At 38.3% G+C, this 19,089-nt stretch overlaps 1 protein-coding gene across 1 annotated transcript; it reads left to right on the top strand.

Moving 5' to 3' along the window:
- The first annotated feature begins 10,277 nt into the window (after positions 1-10,277).
- On the top strand, positions 10,278-11,771 carry LOC132624816 (serine/threonine-protein phosphatase 7 long form homolog). Its single transcript, XM_060339536.1, has 3 exons — positions 10,278-10,711; positions 10,795-11,409; positions 11,494-11,771. The coding sequence occupies exons 1-2, from the start codon at positions 10,349-10,351 to the stop codon at positions 11,125-11,127; spliced, it is 696 nt and encodes a 231-aa protein (XP_060195519.1). The 5' UTR covers positions 10,278-10,348; the 3' UTR covers positions 11,128-11,409; positions 11,494-11,771.
- Positions 11,772-19,089: the final 7,318 nt, after the last annotated feature.

Genomic DNA, 19,089 nt, shown 5'->3' with positions numbered 1-19,089 from the left:
TATTTCTTTAATTTCTACATCACTTTTTTCCTCTTTCTTTGTTTCTTGAGTCAGTCCATGTCAAAACGGGCAAGAAGGGACTTCAAAATCTGCTACCAATTTCTCTAATTGCATAAAGCAAAACCTGGCCAGATCATTAAAGTGACAGGATTCAAGCAAAAGTTATATGCACAACAAGTTTGTTGACGATTGACAGACATTTGGATTCATGGTTAGCTCAAAGGTCCGGTGATGGTTGAAATGCGAGTACAATACATTTATTTTGAGGTTCGAGGTTTGAGATGTATGGAAAAGGTTATCGAGATAGGTTGAAATCAGAGCTGAATGGGGCAAAGATCCTCAAAGCCAAAGCCACAAACCAACCACCATGCTTTTAAACTCACAAATTTTCTTTGTTTGAAACAGGAATAGGTGTTATCTTCAAATCAGAGGCTTCAGAGCCGAATATTCGAAGGGCACATTTCCCCAAATTGCCAACACTAAAAGCAATGGAACAACATAGGTTTGCAAGCAACAAAAATTAATCATTTTTTTTCAATTATTTATATTGTAACCCCTAGGAGATGCACTTCCTACCCTGGGTCTTTCATATTTTGCTGTTAGGAGACACACTTCCTAGCCTGGGTCTTTCATATTTTGCTGTTACGAGACACACTTCCTAATTTGAACCTTTACTCCCAGGAGACGCACTTCCTAGTCAGAGTCTTACAATTTTAACCCCTAAGAGACGCACTTCTTAGTTTGGGTCTTTCAGGTTTTTCTTTTAGGAGACGCACTTCCTAGTTAGAATTTTCAATTTTACCTCTAGGAGACGCACTTCCTAGTTAGAGCGTTTGATTTTACTTACATCATTGAATTATCTTACAAAGAGTTTATGATTTTGCTAACACTCAAAAAAATATTCCTAGTACAAACTGGGGCAGAAAATTTTGTTCGTGTTGTTTGTCTTTGATGTGCAGGACCCGCCTGAATAATGGGAACAAGTCAGGACCCGCCTGAAGAATGGGAAGCAAGTCAGGACCCGCCTGAAGAATGGGAAGCAAGTTAGGACCCGCCTGAAGAATGGGAAGAAAGTCAGGACCCGCCTGAAGAATGGGAACAAGTCAGGACCCGCCTGAAGAATGGGAACAAGTCAGGACCCGCCTGAAGAATGGGAAGCAAGTCAGGACCCGCCTGAAGAATGGGAAGCAAGTCAGGACCCGCCTGAAGAATGGGAAGCAAGTCAGGACCCGCCTGAAGAATGGGATGATCAGGAACCCGCCTGGCGAATAGGGCCACCTTTCAATTTCAAGTTCAGGAACCCGCCTGGATAATAGGGACATCTTTCAATTTCAAGTTCAGGAGCCCGCCTGAAGAATAGGGTGTACTTTCAGTTAGAAGTAGCAAGAGCCCGCCTGAATAAATGGGTAAACATTCAACTTCTTTTCAATTTTAAGATCAGGACCCGCCTGAAGAATGGGAAGAAAGTCAGGACCCGCCTGAAGAATGGGAAGCAAGTCAGGACCCGCCTGAAGAATGGGAAGCAAGTCAGGACCCGCCTGAAGAATGGGAAGCACGTCAGGACCCGCCTGAAGAATGGGAAGAAAGTCAGGACCCGCCTGAAGAATGAGAAGCAAGTCAGGACCCGCCTGAAGAATGGGAAGCAAGTCAGGACCCGCCTGAAGAATGCGATGATCAGGAACCCGCCTGGCGAATAGGGCCACCTTTCAATTTCAAGTTTAGGAACCCGCCTGGATAATAGGGACATCTTTCAATTTCAAGTTCAGGAGCCCACCTGAAGAATAGGGTGTACTTTCAGTTAGAAGTAGCAGGAGCCCGCCTGAATAAATGGGTAAACATTCAACTTCTTTTCAATTTTAAGATCAGGACCCGTCTGAAGAATGGGAAGAAAATCAGGACCCGCCTGAATAATGGGAAGAAAGTCAGGACCCGCCTGAAGAATGGGAAGCAAGTCAGGACCCGCCTGAAGAATGGGAAGAAAGTCAGGACCCGCCTGAAGAATAGGAAGAAAGTCAGGACCCGCCTGAAGAATGGGAAGCAAGTCAGGACCCGCCTGAAGAATGGGAGCAAGTCAGGACCCGCCTGAAGAATGGGAAGCAAGTCAGGACCCGCCTGAAGAATGGGAAGCAAGTCAGGACCCGCCTGAAGAATGGGAAGCAAGTCAGGACCCGCCTGAAGAATGGGAAGCAAGTCAGGACCCGCCTGAAGAATGGGAAGCAAGTCAGGACCCGCCTGAAGAATGGGAAGCAAGTCAGGACCCGCCTGAAGAATGGGAAGCAAGTCAGGACCCGCCTGAAGAATGGGAAGCAAGTCAGGACCCGCCTGAAGACTGGGAGCAAGTCAGGACCCGCCTGAAGAATGGGAAGCAAGTCAGGACCCGCCTGAAGAATGGGAAGCAAGTCAGGACCCGCCTGAAGAATGGGAAGCAAGTCAAGACCCGCCTGAAGAATAGGAGCAAGTCAGGACCCGCCTGAAGAATGGGAAGCAAGTCAGGACCCGCCTGAAGAATGGGAAGAAATTCAGGATCCGCTTGAAGAATGGGAAGCAAGTCAGGACCCGCCTGAAGAATGGGAAGAAAGTCAGGACCCGCCTGAAGAATGGGAAGAAAGTCAGGACCCGCCTGAAGAATGGGAGCAAGTCAGGACCCGCCTGAAGAATGGGATGATCAGGAACCCGCCTAGAGAATAGGGCCATCTTTCAATTTCAAGTTCAGGAACCCGCCTGTATAATAGGGACATCTTTCAATTTCAAGTTCAGGAGCCCGCCTGAAGAATAGGGTGTACTTTCAGTTAGAAGTAGCAGGAGCCCGCCTGAATAATAGGGTCAACATTCAAACTGCTTTTCAATTTCAAGCTCAGGAGCCCGCCTGAAGAATAGGGTGTTCTTTTCAGTTGGTTCATGTTCAGTCAGAAGTAATAGGAGCCCCGCTTGGAGAATAGGGATGGCTTTAAATTTTAAGTTTAGAAACAAGCATGAAGATTCAAGTCAAGATTCAAGAGAACCTGCATAGATAGGGTCTTGTACTTGTATTTTCTTTGTAACTTTTATTTTTCATTTTGATGTAACAACAGGAGCCGCGGACCGGAACCTCGACAGGACCTTAATCGACTCCCCAACTCAGTATGTTTCATCACCCATCTTACCTCTTGAACTACACGAGACCTGATTCTCTTATAACCCGAGATATGTAGGATTCCCAAGACCAGGGCTCGGTCACATTTTGTTCCATTCCTTTCTCTTCCTTCAAATAATGGTCGGGTCCAAATTTTTCTCGTTGTCTACGTCTTTGTCTGAGAACGCTTCGCGTCCCCAACCAAAGAGGGACATGCTGTAGACACGTAATTTTGACCCTCCCCTTGTGTTTCATCTTATAGTTTTAAATATTTCTTTTAATTTTAATTTTGACGTGTTAGTTTTATTCTATTTCATTTTTAGTAGGTTTGTTTGTGAAAATGAAAAAAAAAAAAAAAGGACAAAAAATATTCGCTATTTTCAGAGTATAAATTTTGTGTTTTAAAGAAAGAAAAATTACAAAAATATGCTTTATAGGTTTTAATTTTGCTTAGCCAGTCATTTATTTTAACCTTTTTTTTTTTAGTTATCTAGAAATAGTTATTAAATATTTTTTATTTTTTTTATTTTACATTTTTATAAAAACAAAAGTAAATGGAATTACACCACCTCATCACAAAATGCAAAACTTCATAACAAATCTTATCAAAATGGGAAGGGGTCACGTTTTTGGAAAATTTTATTGTTAGGGGGTGGGTCCCACATAAAATAAAAAATAATAAAAAAAGCTAGAAACACGTGAAAAGAGGGGAGCATCTTTATGTTTTAGAGGATCCTGCTCCATTTTTTTTCTTGGACAGAGATAAGCATATGTGATAGATGAATAGATAGGGTAGATATTATAGAGAGAGAGAATGGGACGAACAGAGAAAATGGAGCAACAAAACTTTCTCTTTTTGGCTAAAATTTTATGCAATGAATAGGAGTTATGTGAATTAAAAAAAACACTCATCATCTAACATTATTCTTTCTGCTTCTATCATCAACGTACATCCATCATCTACCAAAAAACCATTGTCAATGCTTCATCTTCCTCCATGTAGAACCACCTGAAAAACAAAGCAACAAAAACCAGCCACCAAACACCACTGAGAACTCCCCATAGACACTCACTACCTTCAAAACATCATGTAAACAGCCACTAAAAACACCCCAAGGCGGTGTTATTTTTTTGATAGAGTTAACCAACGTTTCTGAGTCGGGTTCAAAGATTCGAGTCCGGCGAGGTTCTCCTGTTGTGGTGCTATTTCCGTGAGATGTTAAAAGTGTCGGATCTGTTCGTATTTTTCATCTTTCTAGATAACTGAAGGTTCTTCAATGTAAATGCACGAAGGTTTTTATCGTAAAGGTTCAATCTTGTTTCCATTCCAATTCTTATTTCATCAAATGTATGCGTATTCCCCTTTTCTGTTAAGTATTTTGTTTTGTGTGGTTCTTATCACTACTGTTACTTGTTAGCTGAAATGTTGAGGTAAGCTAATATATTTAAATGTCATTTATTTCAATTAAACTAGGATAAATAATGAGTTCTAATTATAGTGAGGTTTACATAAAGTTGTTGTTATGATAATGCTCATTAACTGCTTTAGTTGAGATATAAATGTTGTGTAATTTGGTTGTGTAGCATGAGAATGAAATTAAATGATGAGGTTCTAACATGGTTGCCTAACATACTTGGGATTAGTTTCTTTACGTTAAATGATCCACTGGTTTGGAGTTGTCGATTAATAGATTTTTTTTATTTTATTTTTTTTTGGGTTATGAATGTGAGCAATTGCTGAATTCAGTTTGGCCATTTTCCATGTTTATATCACTGTCATTTTGATTTAAGCACGTTAAAATATGAATGGAAATTGGAACTGTGAAACAAAATGGGCCATATGAGTTGAATAAAGAAGGAAGAGAGACTTGAGCTAAGGTGATTTGATTTAATGTATTGTATTGATGCTTTTGTTTTATGTTTGGTATATTTTAACTGTTTATCTTTTGCTTTTTTAAGATGTTGGAAAATTAGTAAATCTGAATTTTGAGTGTAGCAACTCAAATAATCGGGTCTCGAATGGTTGCTATTGCATTGAAATCGGGCCTTAGTAATTACTAAGCCCGATTAGTATTTAATTAAGTGATGAGATGAGCGAGGTGAGATGCGAATTCTTTCACATCTCATTGCTATTGAAAAGAAAGAGTGGTAAAACCAATTATAAGGGAGCGAGATGAGTCGCGAATTTATTCAAAATCCGTTGTCAAAAGAGTGAAGATTAATAATAACCAAATAATTTTAAGTCTCGGATTTTAGAGACAAATAATTGCCTTTAACGCTAGACGAGCTTTAGGCACGTTTCAAGACGTTTGTTTCGATTAAGAATGCGGTTACGCATCTTATTTCGAGACGTTCTTTTTAATAACTCAAGGATGCGGTTACGTACCTTGGCCAAAGTCGTTTTAATAATTAATCTTGTTTCGATTGAGAATGCGGTTACGCATCTTATTTTGAGACACTTAAAAGATCTGGAATGCGGTTACGCATCCGGTTTAAGACCAATAAATGTTCAACAATAAAAGTATGAGCAAATCAAGGCTCAAATACATAATATATTCAAAGATTAATTTAAGCTAAATATAAGTCGACAAAGCGACCGTGCAAGAACCACGGGACTCGGGGAATGCCTAACACCTTCTCCCCGGTCAACAGAATTCCTTACCCGGTCTTCTGTTTTCGCGGACCATAATAAAAGAGTCATTTCCTTTTGATTAGGGATTCATAAGGTGGATTGGAACACCAAAACTCAATTCCAAGTGGCGACTCTGTAAATAAAATAATCCTTTTTCAAAACCGTCACTTCAAATGGAAAAACCCTTTAATAATAAAACCTGCGCGTTTATAGCGCGGGGGCGCAAAAAAGGGGTGTGACAATGAAAAATTTAAAATAAAAAATAAAAAAATTGTATAACGTGGATCAGTCCACGTTATACAATTTATATTGTTAACGTGACTGTCCACTCCACGACTCACTCATTCAGATGCCCTAAAATTTTTCATTCTCCTCCGCTGCTTCCTCCATTGCAAAAACTTACAGAACCTTTACCTCTCCATCTCCTTCTCCTCCATTTATTTTCTTTTTAAACCTTACATTACAATCTAATTTTTGGAGCAACTTCTTCATCTTTATCTTTTATTGCTATTTAAATTAAGGTATTTTTTCTAACTCATATAATATTGTATATTTATAGTAGATGCAGATCTGTTTGTCTTATATATCTTAATTGTTATTTTTTATTTGTGTTATTTTAATACGTTTGTGTTATTTGTGTTATTTTAATTTGAACTTAAGATATGATTGTTAGAAGCATTATTATATAAAAGGTCCGATTTGTTTAGTAGCACTTTTGAAGAAATTTGTTGTTATGTTGCTGTTATTTTTGTGGATTGTTATACAATATATTTCATTGTACCTTTAATGTGATATTTATATAGCCAGAAAAGTGAAACTTAATTGATGTCTCAGTAGGCCAAAAAAAAACTTAAAATGTCATGATAATGCTTTATTATATGGGACCTAAGTCTAAGTGGGTGGACAATTATTTTGTCTATACCTTATCGGTATTAATGTGGTCCACTATCAGTGGTTTCTAAATAAGGCGTATGGAAGTTGGTTTTATCTAGCCAGTGCATATTTGTTCTGCTAAAATTAGAATAATATTTTTTTTTAATAGTGAGTTACTCCAAATAGTTTGATCTGGACTTCATTTTTTTTATATATAACGTATGGAGTTTCCACGGGTATGCGTACATCCGGGGCCAGAAGTGTACGATGTGTCAACACTCCAGGAGAAGCATCGATCAGAGGCTGTGTGGGATGGTTCCTTGAGAGGACCAACCGGATGCCTGTTTCCTCGCCGCGCGGATACCGAATTTTGGAAGCACGTGAGGCGTCATCCTCGCATCCTTGACTACTTTGGCCTGTGTGGATTTAGGGGAGTAGTAGAGGTAGGATGTGTATCATATGATTGGGCAATCATCACTGCACTTATAGAGAGATGGCGTCCTGAGACGCACACCTTTCATCTGCGTACAGGTGAGGCGACCATCACATTACAAGATATTGAGGTCATGTTTGGCTTGGTTGTTGATGGTAATCCCTTGAATAATCTTAATGCTAGAAATATAGATATTTTTGGGTGGCAACAATTGATCCATGAGCTTACTGGTTGGGCACCCGGTCGATTGTTTTAATGATGTTAGTAGGTTAGAAGTACATAAATTAATTGAATATATTAGAGGCTTAGATGACATTACAGATCAGACCCCAGAAATTGATGTGCAACAGCGGGTTAGGTTGTACTTGCTATAGCTTTGTGGCGGCACGATATTTCGGGATAAGTCCGGTGACTTACTTAATGTAACACCTCGTAAACTTGAAGTAGGTGTGAATGTGTAAAAATCTAGTATTAAGATGATATAATATCTATATGAATCCATTCTTGATGAATTCGGGTGGGAGATGGTCATTTTGAAGTCAAACCAATTAGTGAAGTTCTTAAGGCCTCTTAAATTCGCCTAAGTTTTCGTAGGTCTGTCTTCTGGGCGATTTTCATGAAAATGTGTTGTGAATTTGGAAAAACTTCCTTCATGAAAGTTGTAGATCTTTGAAATAGCTTTCAAATGGTAGGTCGCCCAGCCCAAAAGGAGCTACGTACAAGAAGTTATGCCCATTTTACCGAACACTGTGCAGAACCGACACCCGTCGCATTTTCAGGCGCGTGGGGTGCGTGCGATGGACCCGCATCGCGGGCCGATCGCGCAAGTCTGAGTATTGAGCTGCAGAACATTGCGCGATGGTCCTGTATCGCGGACCAATCGCGAATCGGGTCAGATTCGGGTCAAAACTCGGGTTTACGCGTTTTAAGTTATATTTAAGGTTTGGGGTTTATTTTCCCAGCACCCCATTCACGAAAAATTACCCTAAAGTCAATAAGAACAAGTCCCAAGCCTCAATAACCATACAAGGTAAGTGTTACCATGATTCTAGGTTGAATTCAATTTCCTAATCCCTTTCTAACATGATTATTGTGACCAAAAACTAGGGTTTGCAACATAAATCCTTCCAAAGTGATTCAAGCTAGGGTTTGGGTGTTCTTCATTAGAAAAGTGAATTGTTAAACCTTGTTTAACAAATTAAGGTATGTCTCCCTTTTAAAAATCTTATTGTGATTTGTATGTCTCTTTAAAGATAAAATCCTTTTTGAATATAAAGGTAATTTATATGTCTCTTTTGCAAACTCTCTTGAAAGATTGATTCTTTATAAAAGCATGTTTTGAATGATATAATGAATTGGTTTTACACTCTTGAAATTTATTACATGTTTTGATTAATGGTTAATGTGCGTGAGGGGACAAGCCCACATTAAATCTAGATTGTAACGAACCCTATATATGTATGTGATATTATGAATTATTTTCTTCTATAAGAGATGATCAGTGATGATGGTAAATTTTTGGTATTGATGATTTTACGAAGGAACTATGACAAAGGAATCTTGTTTAAAGAAGTGGAAACGTTTTCAAGATTATCTATGAAATTATGGATTTTCGTAATGGCATAATGAACTTTAATGCTATTTGATGGTGTGACTACTTTGAGACAAATTGTGAATCGGCTTCTACGCTATGAATTTTGTGGTTGTGTTTGGCCTAGCTACTCGGGAGGAAGGGTAGCCACTATAGATCCTAGTGTGTCATTGCCTAGTCATTCGGGAGGAAGAGTGGCCACCGCTGGGTTCGCTACCCGGGGTGTGATTTATGCTTAGCTATTCGGGAGAAAGGATAGCCACCGCGTACTACATAGTCCGGTGTGATTTATGCCTAGCTATTCGGGAGGAAGGATAGCCACCGAGAATTATATGTTCTGGTGTGGTGCGCTATGCGCGAAATGCTTGATTCTTGGGCTTGTATTGGCATGTGTGACATTCTTATTCTCTTATGGAATTGTTGATGACTATCTTAATTGATTAAAAAGGCATATTTGAAGTTGTAGCTTGACAAGAGGCTTTATAAATGGGTTTTGATACTTATTATTGAGATACATAGACTGAATAACTGATCTTACGTTGGTTTCATATGATTCTCAAGATTGATTTCTTCATGTATTATTTTACTTTATTTTCGTATTATTCATTGTCCCCGAGGCACTCACTGAGTACAAAGTACTCAGGCATACCATTATTTTTTTATGGTATGTTAGGTAACGGAGAAGAGCAGGTTCTTGATACTCCAGGCGTTTAGGAAGGACTTGCTATTGCGGCTGATTTGGTGAGCCCACATATTCATTCGTGGGACACCCTGTTGATTTACTTATTCATTATATTAGTTGTCCGGGCTGCGTCCCGATGATTCAGACTATTACTCATTTGTCTTAGAAGCTCCCTAGTATACATTTGTGGGTAGTTATTGAGTTATTGATTAACTCTCGGGCACATTGTTATGTTTGACTAGTATAGATAACTAAAGATTTCCGCTGATTTAGTTCTTATATGCATGATTTGTTTACCTTTATTTTATAAAATGTTGGAGGCGAATGTTGAACCTGGCGGGTTCAAGTATTATTATTGTGTTGTTAGGTTCTTCCGATGTTGTTCATGACGTCGGATGCCGGTCACGTCTAGGGTGGGTTTTGGGGCGTGACACTTAATTTAGACTATTTGCTTGACATGCGTGACCTTAGAGCAATGAGTAGACAAGCTTGGGGAGCGGCTGCATTGTCATATTTGTATACTTGTTTATGTCGCGCTTCGTTGAGGAAAGCCAAGGATGTGTATGGATTCATTTTCTTATTGCAGGTACGTGACCTTTAAAATTATATAATTTTATTTGGTTGTCCTATTTGATAGTTATAAGGTTTTTATGTATTTATTTTAATTTTTAATATAGGTTTGGGCTTGGGAGCGCATTATACGGATGCAGCCACCATGCAGGACTCTTCCGCCACACACGACTCTTGCACGAAGGTGGACTCATCGTAAATCCCACGAAAATGAGGCACGTGATGTTTTACCCATATGTAGGGATGTATTGGACAACCTAATAGATGACCAGGTATTTTATCATAATTATGGTTGTTAATGGCATTTTGATATAATAGTTACGCTTATGTGTAATTTATTTATTTTATTATCATGTAATTTTATGTTCTTTCTATCGTAGTTTGTGTGGCAGCCTTATTCAGAGACCATCATTAATAGACTCCCTGAGTGGTGTCTGCGTGGCCGAGATATTTGGATGGCGCAGGTTCCCCTTATTTGTGGGATCTATCGAGAGTGGCACATGGTAGACCGCGTTCTCAGACATTTTGGTAGGAAGCAACATATTCCGGGTCCATGTGCTGAGATTGATCTTTTTCATTACAAACGTGACAAGCGGTATGCTATAAAAGTGGAGGATCAACAAAATTTTGCAGAAACAGACTTTTTGTGGGAAAATCATCGAGAAAGGGTAATTCTGGCCGAGTATGAAACTCAAGACCCAGAGTCACTATCAGAGTATTTTTGTTGGTATCGACGTCACTCGCGCACTTTCATAGGAAATCCTGCGCATAAAGTGGATAGAGGATACCAACACATGGCAGGCAGGCATGAGGCACTGGTACGTACATTACATTCCATTAGATGTTTGATGTCTTTATATGTGTCTTAGACCACTATCAAATCTTGCAATTTTTTTTTTAGGCTTTAGGACATCAAGAATCGTACAGGTTGGCTCAGCAGACTATCCAAGATCCAACCAAGTCTGATGAAGTGAAGGAAATAGCAGAGATGTTTAGCCACATTAATACAGAGTCCATGGCTGCTGCCTCTCTGGGGACGATGTTGAGTTTCGCTCCTAATTATACACCACCGGCAGAGTATATTGAGCCGCCTACTGTGCAAGTGCCTCGTCATCAACGTCCTAATGTACCAAGACCTGCGGCGCGTGGTAGAGGACTCCAATCAGGTAACAGATGGGGTCGAGGTCCCGTGGATCACCAGTTGGTTGATGAGGAAGAGGTTCGTTTTGATTAAGATATGCCCAGCTCAACGATGCCTGCAGATGATGATGCATATCACCCAATAATAGATTTCATGTCCAGCTCATCGACGTCTGCTCCCGAGGTTCAATCACCAGCGGTAATCAGAAGTGAGGGGCCTTTTCAGGCATTCGCATCGTCTGGGCCTATTAGCCTCGTAGTTATGGCCTAACAGTTTGGTGTTCAGACAAGCAGCTCTTATGGGATGACTGAGGGGTCTTTACCTGCATTCACTGGACAGAGCTCTTCAATTGGGAGGAGACTGAGTTTTACCGACGTGAGTATTCTAACCACTCAAATAGCTTGTATCTTGTTTAATGTAATGGCTACCTTATGTGTCTATATTATTTATTTTTCATAGTCTCCCATGGCATTTGATGTTGGATCCTCACACATTCCTGTTCCGGATGTAAAAACTTTAGAGCCACAGGTTAGCTTTTAATTCAAAGTTTTTGGAGACTTGTGGTTGTTATGTGGTGTTTTGTCTTGGTTTCTTTGGTTGTTTGTGTTGGTATATGGTATTGGAGGAACTCCTTGTTACAGGAGAGATGCTGCCCGATTTTACGTAGACAATCAAAGTAATTGCTAAGAAAATTTATCATACAAAAATAACTTCTATTTTTTTTTATGGCATTTACAGGATGCAGGTGTGATACAAGAGGAGGTTCACCAACGTAAATCAAAACGAGAGCGTCGGCAAACTCGGAGTGGCACGGGGGGGGAAGGGACACTGTAAAAATTAAATTTTTATTGTATAGTGGGTAACTTCATGTTGAAGTATTAGTATTTAAAACTTTATTCAATTCTGAAAAAGATGGACACGTTTCTGTTTTTATTTGCCAATGTCTTTTTGCTACTATGGTGACCCTTTTCAATATTTAAGATGAAGAATAAACAGACTTCAAAAAGATATGTATTAGAAATTATGGACAAAATGCACTGATATATAGGCTGCTTGCATATTTAATGTGTGTCATTAATTTGTTTTAAAACGTTGGCAGCCAACGTTTTACACAATTCATATTTTGTTGCAACGTTGGCTGCCAACGTTTTTCCTCCAAAATATGAATTGTTGTAAAACGTTGGCAGGCCAACGTTTTGCAACACGAAAATTTTGTTGATTGGTGATTGATTCGTGCAATAATTGATTCTTGAAAAAAAATTTACGCCAGAGAATCGTTGCAGTCGTCAAATCACGCATGCAGCTGTAAAAGTAAAAAACGATCAATAATTTGTAAAATTTTTGGTGTAAAATCGCAGAATGCATGCAGTCGTCGAATCTGCCATGCAATCGTCAAATAAAGCGTGCTTTGCATAAAATCAAACAGTAAAATCCGTGTATCATTTGTTTTATATACCAGTTAAAATTTGTATTATGCATGTCTCCCTGAATTTTACACTTCTCTATTGTAGACTTCATTTTTGACGAATTCTCAACTTCTCTCTTGCACTCTCCATTAATTTTTACTTTTGTATTATGTTGAAAATAATATGGCGGAAAATTTTGTAAGAGTTAATTTATATTGGGGTGGTGAAGTTGTGTACGAACAAGGTTCAGTGAGATATAACCGTCGTCCGGGAGCCGTACAATGGTTTCCAATTTCCCTCAAATACAATCGTCTACAACGTGATTTCATAAGCAAAATGGTCATATCTGATCCTAACCTTCCAGTGGTTATCACTGGACGATATCCAACATCAATTACGGCTAGGGGATTTCCCATTTACGAGGAAACTCTTATTTCGGAAGATGACTCCTTATCGTTATTTCTTCGAAGTCTTGATATATTTAGCAATCATATCAGTATAGCCACACTTGACATGTATGCAACTGTTGAACGCTCTACTAATGTTGAAGCACCCACTGACGATGAGTTTGATATTCGGGGTACTACGTATCTTCCCGCTATGAGTATTGGGCTTCAAAGAGGTACACTTCAACAAGAAATAATGGTAGGAGTTGGTAGCCAGTCACATAACTTTGGTTGGACTATGCAGAGCTGTGAGATTCCTGGACCGAGTAGTGCTCCAGATACAAGTGAATTAGGTGGCGAGAGTATAGTTCGATATCGCCCTACTCAAGTGGAGTCATTTACAGAAAGGTAAATATAACGATGTTTTATGAAAACTTTTTCATTTACGTTCTATTCAATGTCTTTGTGCGTTTAATCATCACAAGAATACAACATGTTATTTAGTGAATGTAATCCATTTGTCTCTTCTTTTTTTTTTTTTTTGTGATTTTCCTCTATAGCTTTGGTCATTACTAGAGTAGTACTATTTTTATAATATAACTTTATTTTTATTTTTCATTTTGTAATCGGCATGTTATTTTGATTATTTTTTAATTTGTCCTTGGGATTAATATAATCTTTTTTAATTTTAATTTTATTTATTTATGTAGGTGTAACGATTTTGAAGAAAACCCTGTATTGACTCAGCTCACACAAATTGTGAGCAACAACGATGTAGCTAATGATCACTCCGATAAGTCAGATAGTGATATCCCATTAGATCACACAGAAACAGACGATGATCACTCATCTGATGGTGATGGTTGATGAGTCGTGAAATTACGCGATATTCGACGCTAATTCCTTAAGCTTTTGTGACTCCTTAAGCACTTTTGTTGTTACTTTTTGTGTTTTTATGTTGTTTTGTAGGAAAAGATGCCCGAAGAGCATAAAAGAGCAAAATGGATCAAAATGGACCAAAATGGAACAAAATAGAGCAAAACAAGCCAAGTAGCTGAAATGAGTGATCGGAAGATACCAAGTGAAAAGAAAGTCAAAAAGAGGTCAAACTGGACATTTTTGCAAAACTGTCAAAACTGGACAGTTTTGCAAAAACGGGACAGATTTGCAAAACTGTCAAAAAGTGGACAGTTTTGCAAAAACGGGCAGAATTGCAAAAACAGAAATATGGGGGCAGATTTTGACATTTTTTGGACTTGGAAAAATTGGGGGGAGCTACAAAAGAGAGGCTAGGGCAAAACATTTTCTATCTTTGGTCATTTTGCAAGTTTTGGAGGCTAGGGTTTTCACCTACACCATTGGAGGAGAAGATTGGAGCACTTTTATGAGATAATTCTTAAACCTTTCTTCAACTCCTTGTTTTGTATTGAATATTTTAGTGTGTAGTATTTCATTTCTAGACTTGAATCTCGTTTATGAAAGTATTCTTGATTAAAGTTTGGTTTGAAACTCTTGTTATGCTTATGTATTGAATGATTCTTATTGCTATAGAAGTGGGTCTTTGTTGATTTAATTAATCTCGTTCTTGAATGTTTCCAAAGGGATTAGCTAACCCTAGGACTCACCCATTTACTTAGATTGAGCTTGGAAAAGGAAATCTAGGTTGGGAAAGATTAATTAACAAGAATTTGGGTCATTAAACTCATCTAATAACTTGAGCTCGGAAGAGGATAGTTACTTGAGGTTAAATTGATTGTGCCTAATATCACACTCTAAGGCTTGGAAAAGCTTAGAGTGAAATTCATTGATTTGGTTGGAAGACTTTCAATGAGATTTTAGAAATCATTATCTATTGACATAAACCCGTTCTTAGTTGTAAAATCGTGAAATACATTGGATCGTTACTTGAGTGTAATATCCTATTATCCATGCTTGTGGCCATTGATCATTTTACTCGCTTTCTAGGTAATTTTACATTTCCGCATTAGTTATAATTTTCTCAAAAACCCAAAATATTATTTATCGTTTGGCTTTAGCGTAGTTGGTGAAAGTTCCTTACTTTCTTAATCGCCTAGCATATTGTTCCCTGTGGGATCGACCCCGACTCATAGTTGGGTAAATATATTGCATACGACCGTGTACACTTTCTCTTTGAGGAGTGTATTTGGACGTTATCAAAAATGGCGCCGTTGCCGGGGAACAATTTGGCGTATTTAGGTTAGTTTGGGATTTAAGCTTGCTTGCTTTGGTCAAAATTCGTAAATATTAGTGTAGTTGTTTTCTTTGCTTGATTTTATTTTTATATAAAAAAAAAAAAAAAAACTGACCAGTTTTGCAGAATTGCAAAACTGTCCAGTTCTGAAAAACTGTCCAGTTTTTGCTTCTGCAGAAACTGTCCAGTTCTGAAAAACTGACCAGTTTTGCAGAATTGCAAAACTGTCCAGTTTTTGATTTTTGCAGAAACTGTCCAGTTCTAAAAAAAAAAAAAAAAAACATGGCATCTTGGAATGAAAACGAAAATGGGTTTGATGGTTGCAATCCATATTTTGATGACCCATGTCCATATTGTGAAGGACCCCACTTTTGGCAAGATTGTGAATATGCTCCCGGGAGAGAGATGTGTGCACCGTCTCAATCCTATGATGAGAGTATTTGTAATGTATGTGGTGGCCAAGGTGGACATTGGGGTGATTGTCCCAATTATTTTACTTCCCCTCCCCCAAGTTGTTCTAACGAAAATGCGAGCTGTGCTTTTGAGTTTGACAGGGCCAACAACATGACAAGTGAAGGACAAAGTGCCGGATATGAAGGCATCATGGCAATGCTCCAAACATACTTAGATCGAGAAGCTAAAATGGAGGAAGAGCGAAAGCTCCTCCAACAATCCGTTTTAGAAAATGGAGAAGCCATGAAAAGAATGAATGATTCATTGGAGGATGCCAATTCCTCAATTGTCATGGAAGTGTCAACTCCTCAAAATGAAATGGTTGAAGAAGAGATTTCAAGTTTACAAGATGAGCCCGAAAATTCGTGTGACCACAACGAAAGTTGTGAAATTGAAGAAGTGGTTCAACTTGAAGAAGAAGAGCAAAATCTTGAAGAAGAAATCTCCAATTCTCAAAAAGAAGAAGTTGAGGAAATTTTGAAAAGCATAATGGGGAGGAACAAAAACTATGGGCAAGTCTTGACCAGATTGTGGGAAGAAGTTCAACATGGAGATGATGAAACTATCCAAAAGGTATATCTCACCATGGATGGATTTTTACAAGAGTTGGACGACTCTCACAATGAAGAAAATCTTGACAAAATGGAAATTTTGAGCCAAGATTGGCTAATGAATCAAGCTCAACAACTTGAAGCCTATGGAAATCACCGTGAAGGCATTTCACGGATGATGGAAGAATTTCTGAAAATGCATGTTGAGCAAAGTCAAGAAGTGGAGCTACTTGAAATTACTATCCAAAAATTGGAGGCCGAATTGAATGCAAAGATTGAGGCATGTGATGCTCAATATCAAAGGGCCATGGATTGTAGTTTTGAGTTGGTTTCCAATGAAGAAGAGGTCAAGATTGATTTTGATGAGCTAATGGCGAATTGCCAACCTACCAACCCAAAATTAGTGAATGATGCCGAAGTTAAAGAAATGATACTAGAGTTGCATAAAAGAGTTCATAATATAATTTTTGAAGACTCTAGTTCATTTTTTGGTGAGGATGTCAAAACTCATGCAAATTTGGAATTTGAGTGCGCTGGACCACATTCTAACCATTTTTCAACATTGTGCTTGGTTGATGATATGGAAGTTGAACTAACCAAGCCAATGGAGAATTTTGGAGATGAAGAAGAAAGCGTTTTCATATTGAAGTTTGCTATGCCAAGAAGACAAAATGGCATGCCTCACTTACGGGCCAAGAAGTGCAAAATGCGACACTCGAGAGTTGGCCTCCTCGTTTTTCTGCCACCGCCCCATGAGCGTCATCATGATCTTGATTCAAAGTTGGGGCGCAAATTCATATCTTCCAAATGGAAGGAAAAGTGGTAAAGGTAACCGTCGTGCCGCGACGTTAAATCAAGCGCTTGGTGGGAGGTAACCCATCGTTTTAAAAGTTTTTAATCGTTTTTGAAATTTTATTTTTTAGAATAGTTTAGTTTATGGTTTTTGACTAATCTGCAAAGTTTCAGAACTTTTGGAGTTATTTTGAGCATATCGGATACCCGGACAGCCCCCAAAACCAGTAAAAGCTGCAAAAAAATATTTTCTGGTGTCACAACATGCGATTCGCATACATGCGAATCGCATGTTGCGTCGCATGTGGTGACAGACACTAAAAAAAAAAAAAAAAAAAAAAAAACTTTTTTTTTCTGGTGACATCACATGCGACTCGCATGTCATACATGCGAATCGCATGTGGGGTCGCATGTCATGCCAGTAAAAAAAAAAAAAAAAAAAAAAAATTTTTTTTTTTCTTCCTTTTCTATTTTTATGTTTTGTTTCGATTATGTGCAGCGAGGACACTGCAATGTTTATAGTTGGGGGTGGCACGTGGTAGCGCATTATATTTTGAAATTTGTTCAAAATTTCTGAAAATTTTGTTCTTTTGACATGTTGTGGATTAGTCACTCTTATTATTTTATTTTCTTTCTTAACTTCTTTCATTAGTCATGTAAGTTTAGGTGTAGGTTCTCGTTTGAGGAAAAATGTGAAAACTCTTGGCTTGTTTGGTACTAATAGAGTTAGTCTCTTGCATGTGAAATTGAAATGTGAATACCTCTCCAAATTGTTGTGAAAGTTAAAAAGCAAGGTGCATAGGAAAGAATGATTTTTGTGACAACTTTTTGGCTCATTTTGTGACTCTTTACCTACTAGTGTGTTGACTTTGGATTATGAGATATTGCGCTAGTTGTTCTTGCTTGGGAAGTGAAATTGATCCATCTTGACTAGTTCATATGCCATGTGTGTGAGTGTTTGTCGAATAATTCTTGTGTTTACTTTTATCATCTAGAACTTGCCCGGTTAGTCGTTCATTGCTAATTTTGATTATGTTGGTTGGAGAGATGACCTTGGGATATCTTTGTGATTTTTGAAAAAGCCTCTTTAGCCTTTCTAGCCTACCATTGCATAAATAATATCACTAGTAACCTCATTTGAGCTTATGACCTTTTCTTTGATTGCCCCATTACAAGTCTTTACCCTGTTCGATGAAAAGTCTCTCTTTTGAACCTTTCCCTCCTTGAACATGAAATTGTGAATTTGAGGCCAAAAGCCTAAGTTGGGGGTGTTAGTGTTGCTTGAGAGTGGTGAAGGTTGGTGTTGTGAAAAAATCAAAAGAAAAGAAGAAAATTTGAAAATACAAAAAGGTTGCAAACTTTTTGTGCAAAAAAATGTATCTTAAAAAAAAAAAAAAAAAAAAAAAAAAAAAAAAAAAAAAAAAAAATTTGCAGGTGGCATCACCTGCGACTCGCATTTCAGACATGCGATTCGCATGTGGGGTCGCAGGTCGTGCCAGTGTGTAAAAAAAAAAAAAAAAAATTTTTTTTTTTTCTTTCTCTGTTTTGTTTTGATTATGTGCAGTGAGGACACTGCAATATTTATAGTTGGGGGTGGAATGTGCTAGCACATTATATTTTGAAACTTTATAAAGGAAGTGTGAATAATTGGGGAAACTGGTATGCAAAGGAAGGAGTGATATTTCGAAATGAAGAAGAAAGTGGACATAAAGTATGTGTAGTGTTCAAGGAGGGCGTAGTCAGTTGTATCTCAAATACTTATCCTACCCTTCCCTAAGCCTACATTACAAGCTTAAAAAGCGCCTATGTGATCTCCAACCGAATGTTCTTGAGTTAGTGATAAACGAAAATAAAGGCAAGCTTATGGTGTGATATTTGTTAGCACTAGAACTTCTTTGTTGAGTGTGAGCGACTTTTGTGTATTTGTCCCTTGTGTCGTTGCTGTGAATATTGTGATTTTGGGACTTTCTTTCTTGTGAGGGCATATGGATTACGATAGAGTGGTGATGTTCAAAAATTCCAAGTTGAGTCAAGTGAGCATATCTAGCAAACTAGTGGTTTTGAGTCACTTATTGAGACTTGAGTGTTGTTGCTTGATTATTTTAAATCTCTATTGCATTCTTGAAATTGTATTTTGAATGAGGGAGTTATTTGGTTGAAGCTTCACATGCTTGTAGCCTAATTGTTGGTACCAACCAAAGTCATGCTTTTGTGCTTAAAATGGATCCTCATTGAGATTTTTGTTTTAGTTTGCT

Source organism: Lycium barbarum, chromosome 12, assembly GCF_019175385.1.
Source record: "Lycium barbarum isolate Lr01 chromosome 12, ASM1917538v2, whole genome shotgun sequence".
NCBI lineage: Eukaryota > Viridiplantae > Streptophyta > Magnoliopsida > Solanales > Solanaceae > Lycium > Lycium barbarum.
This window is presented reverse-complemented; position numbering and strand designations above follow the sequence as displayed.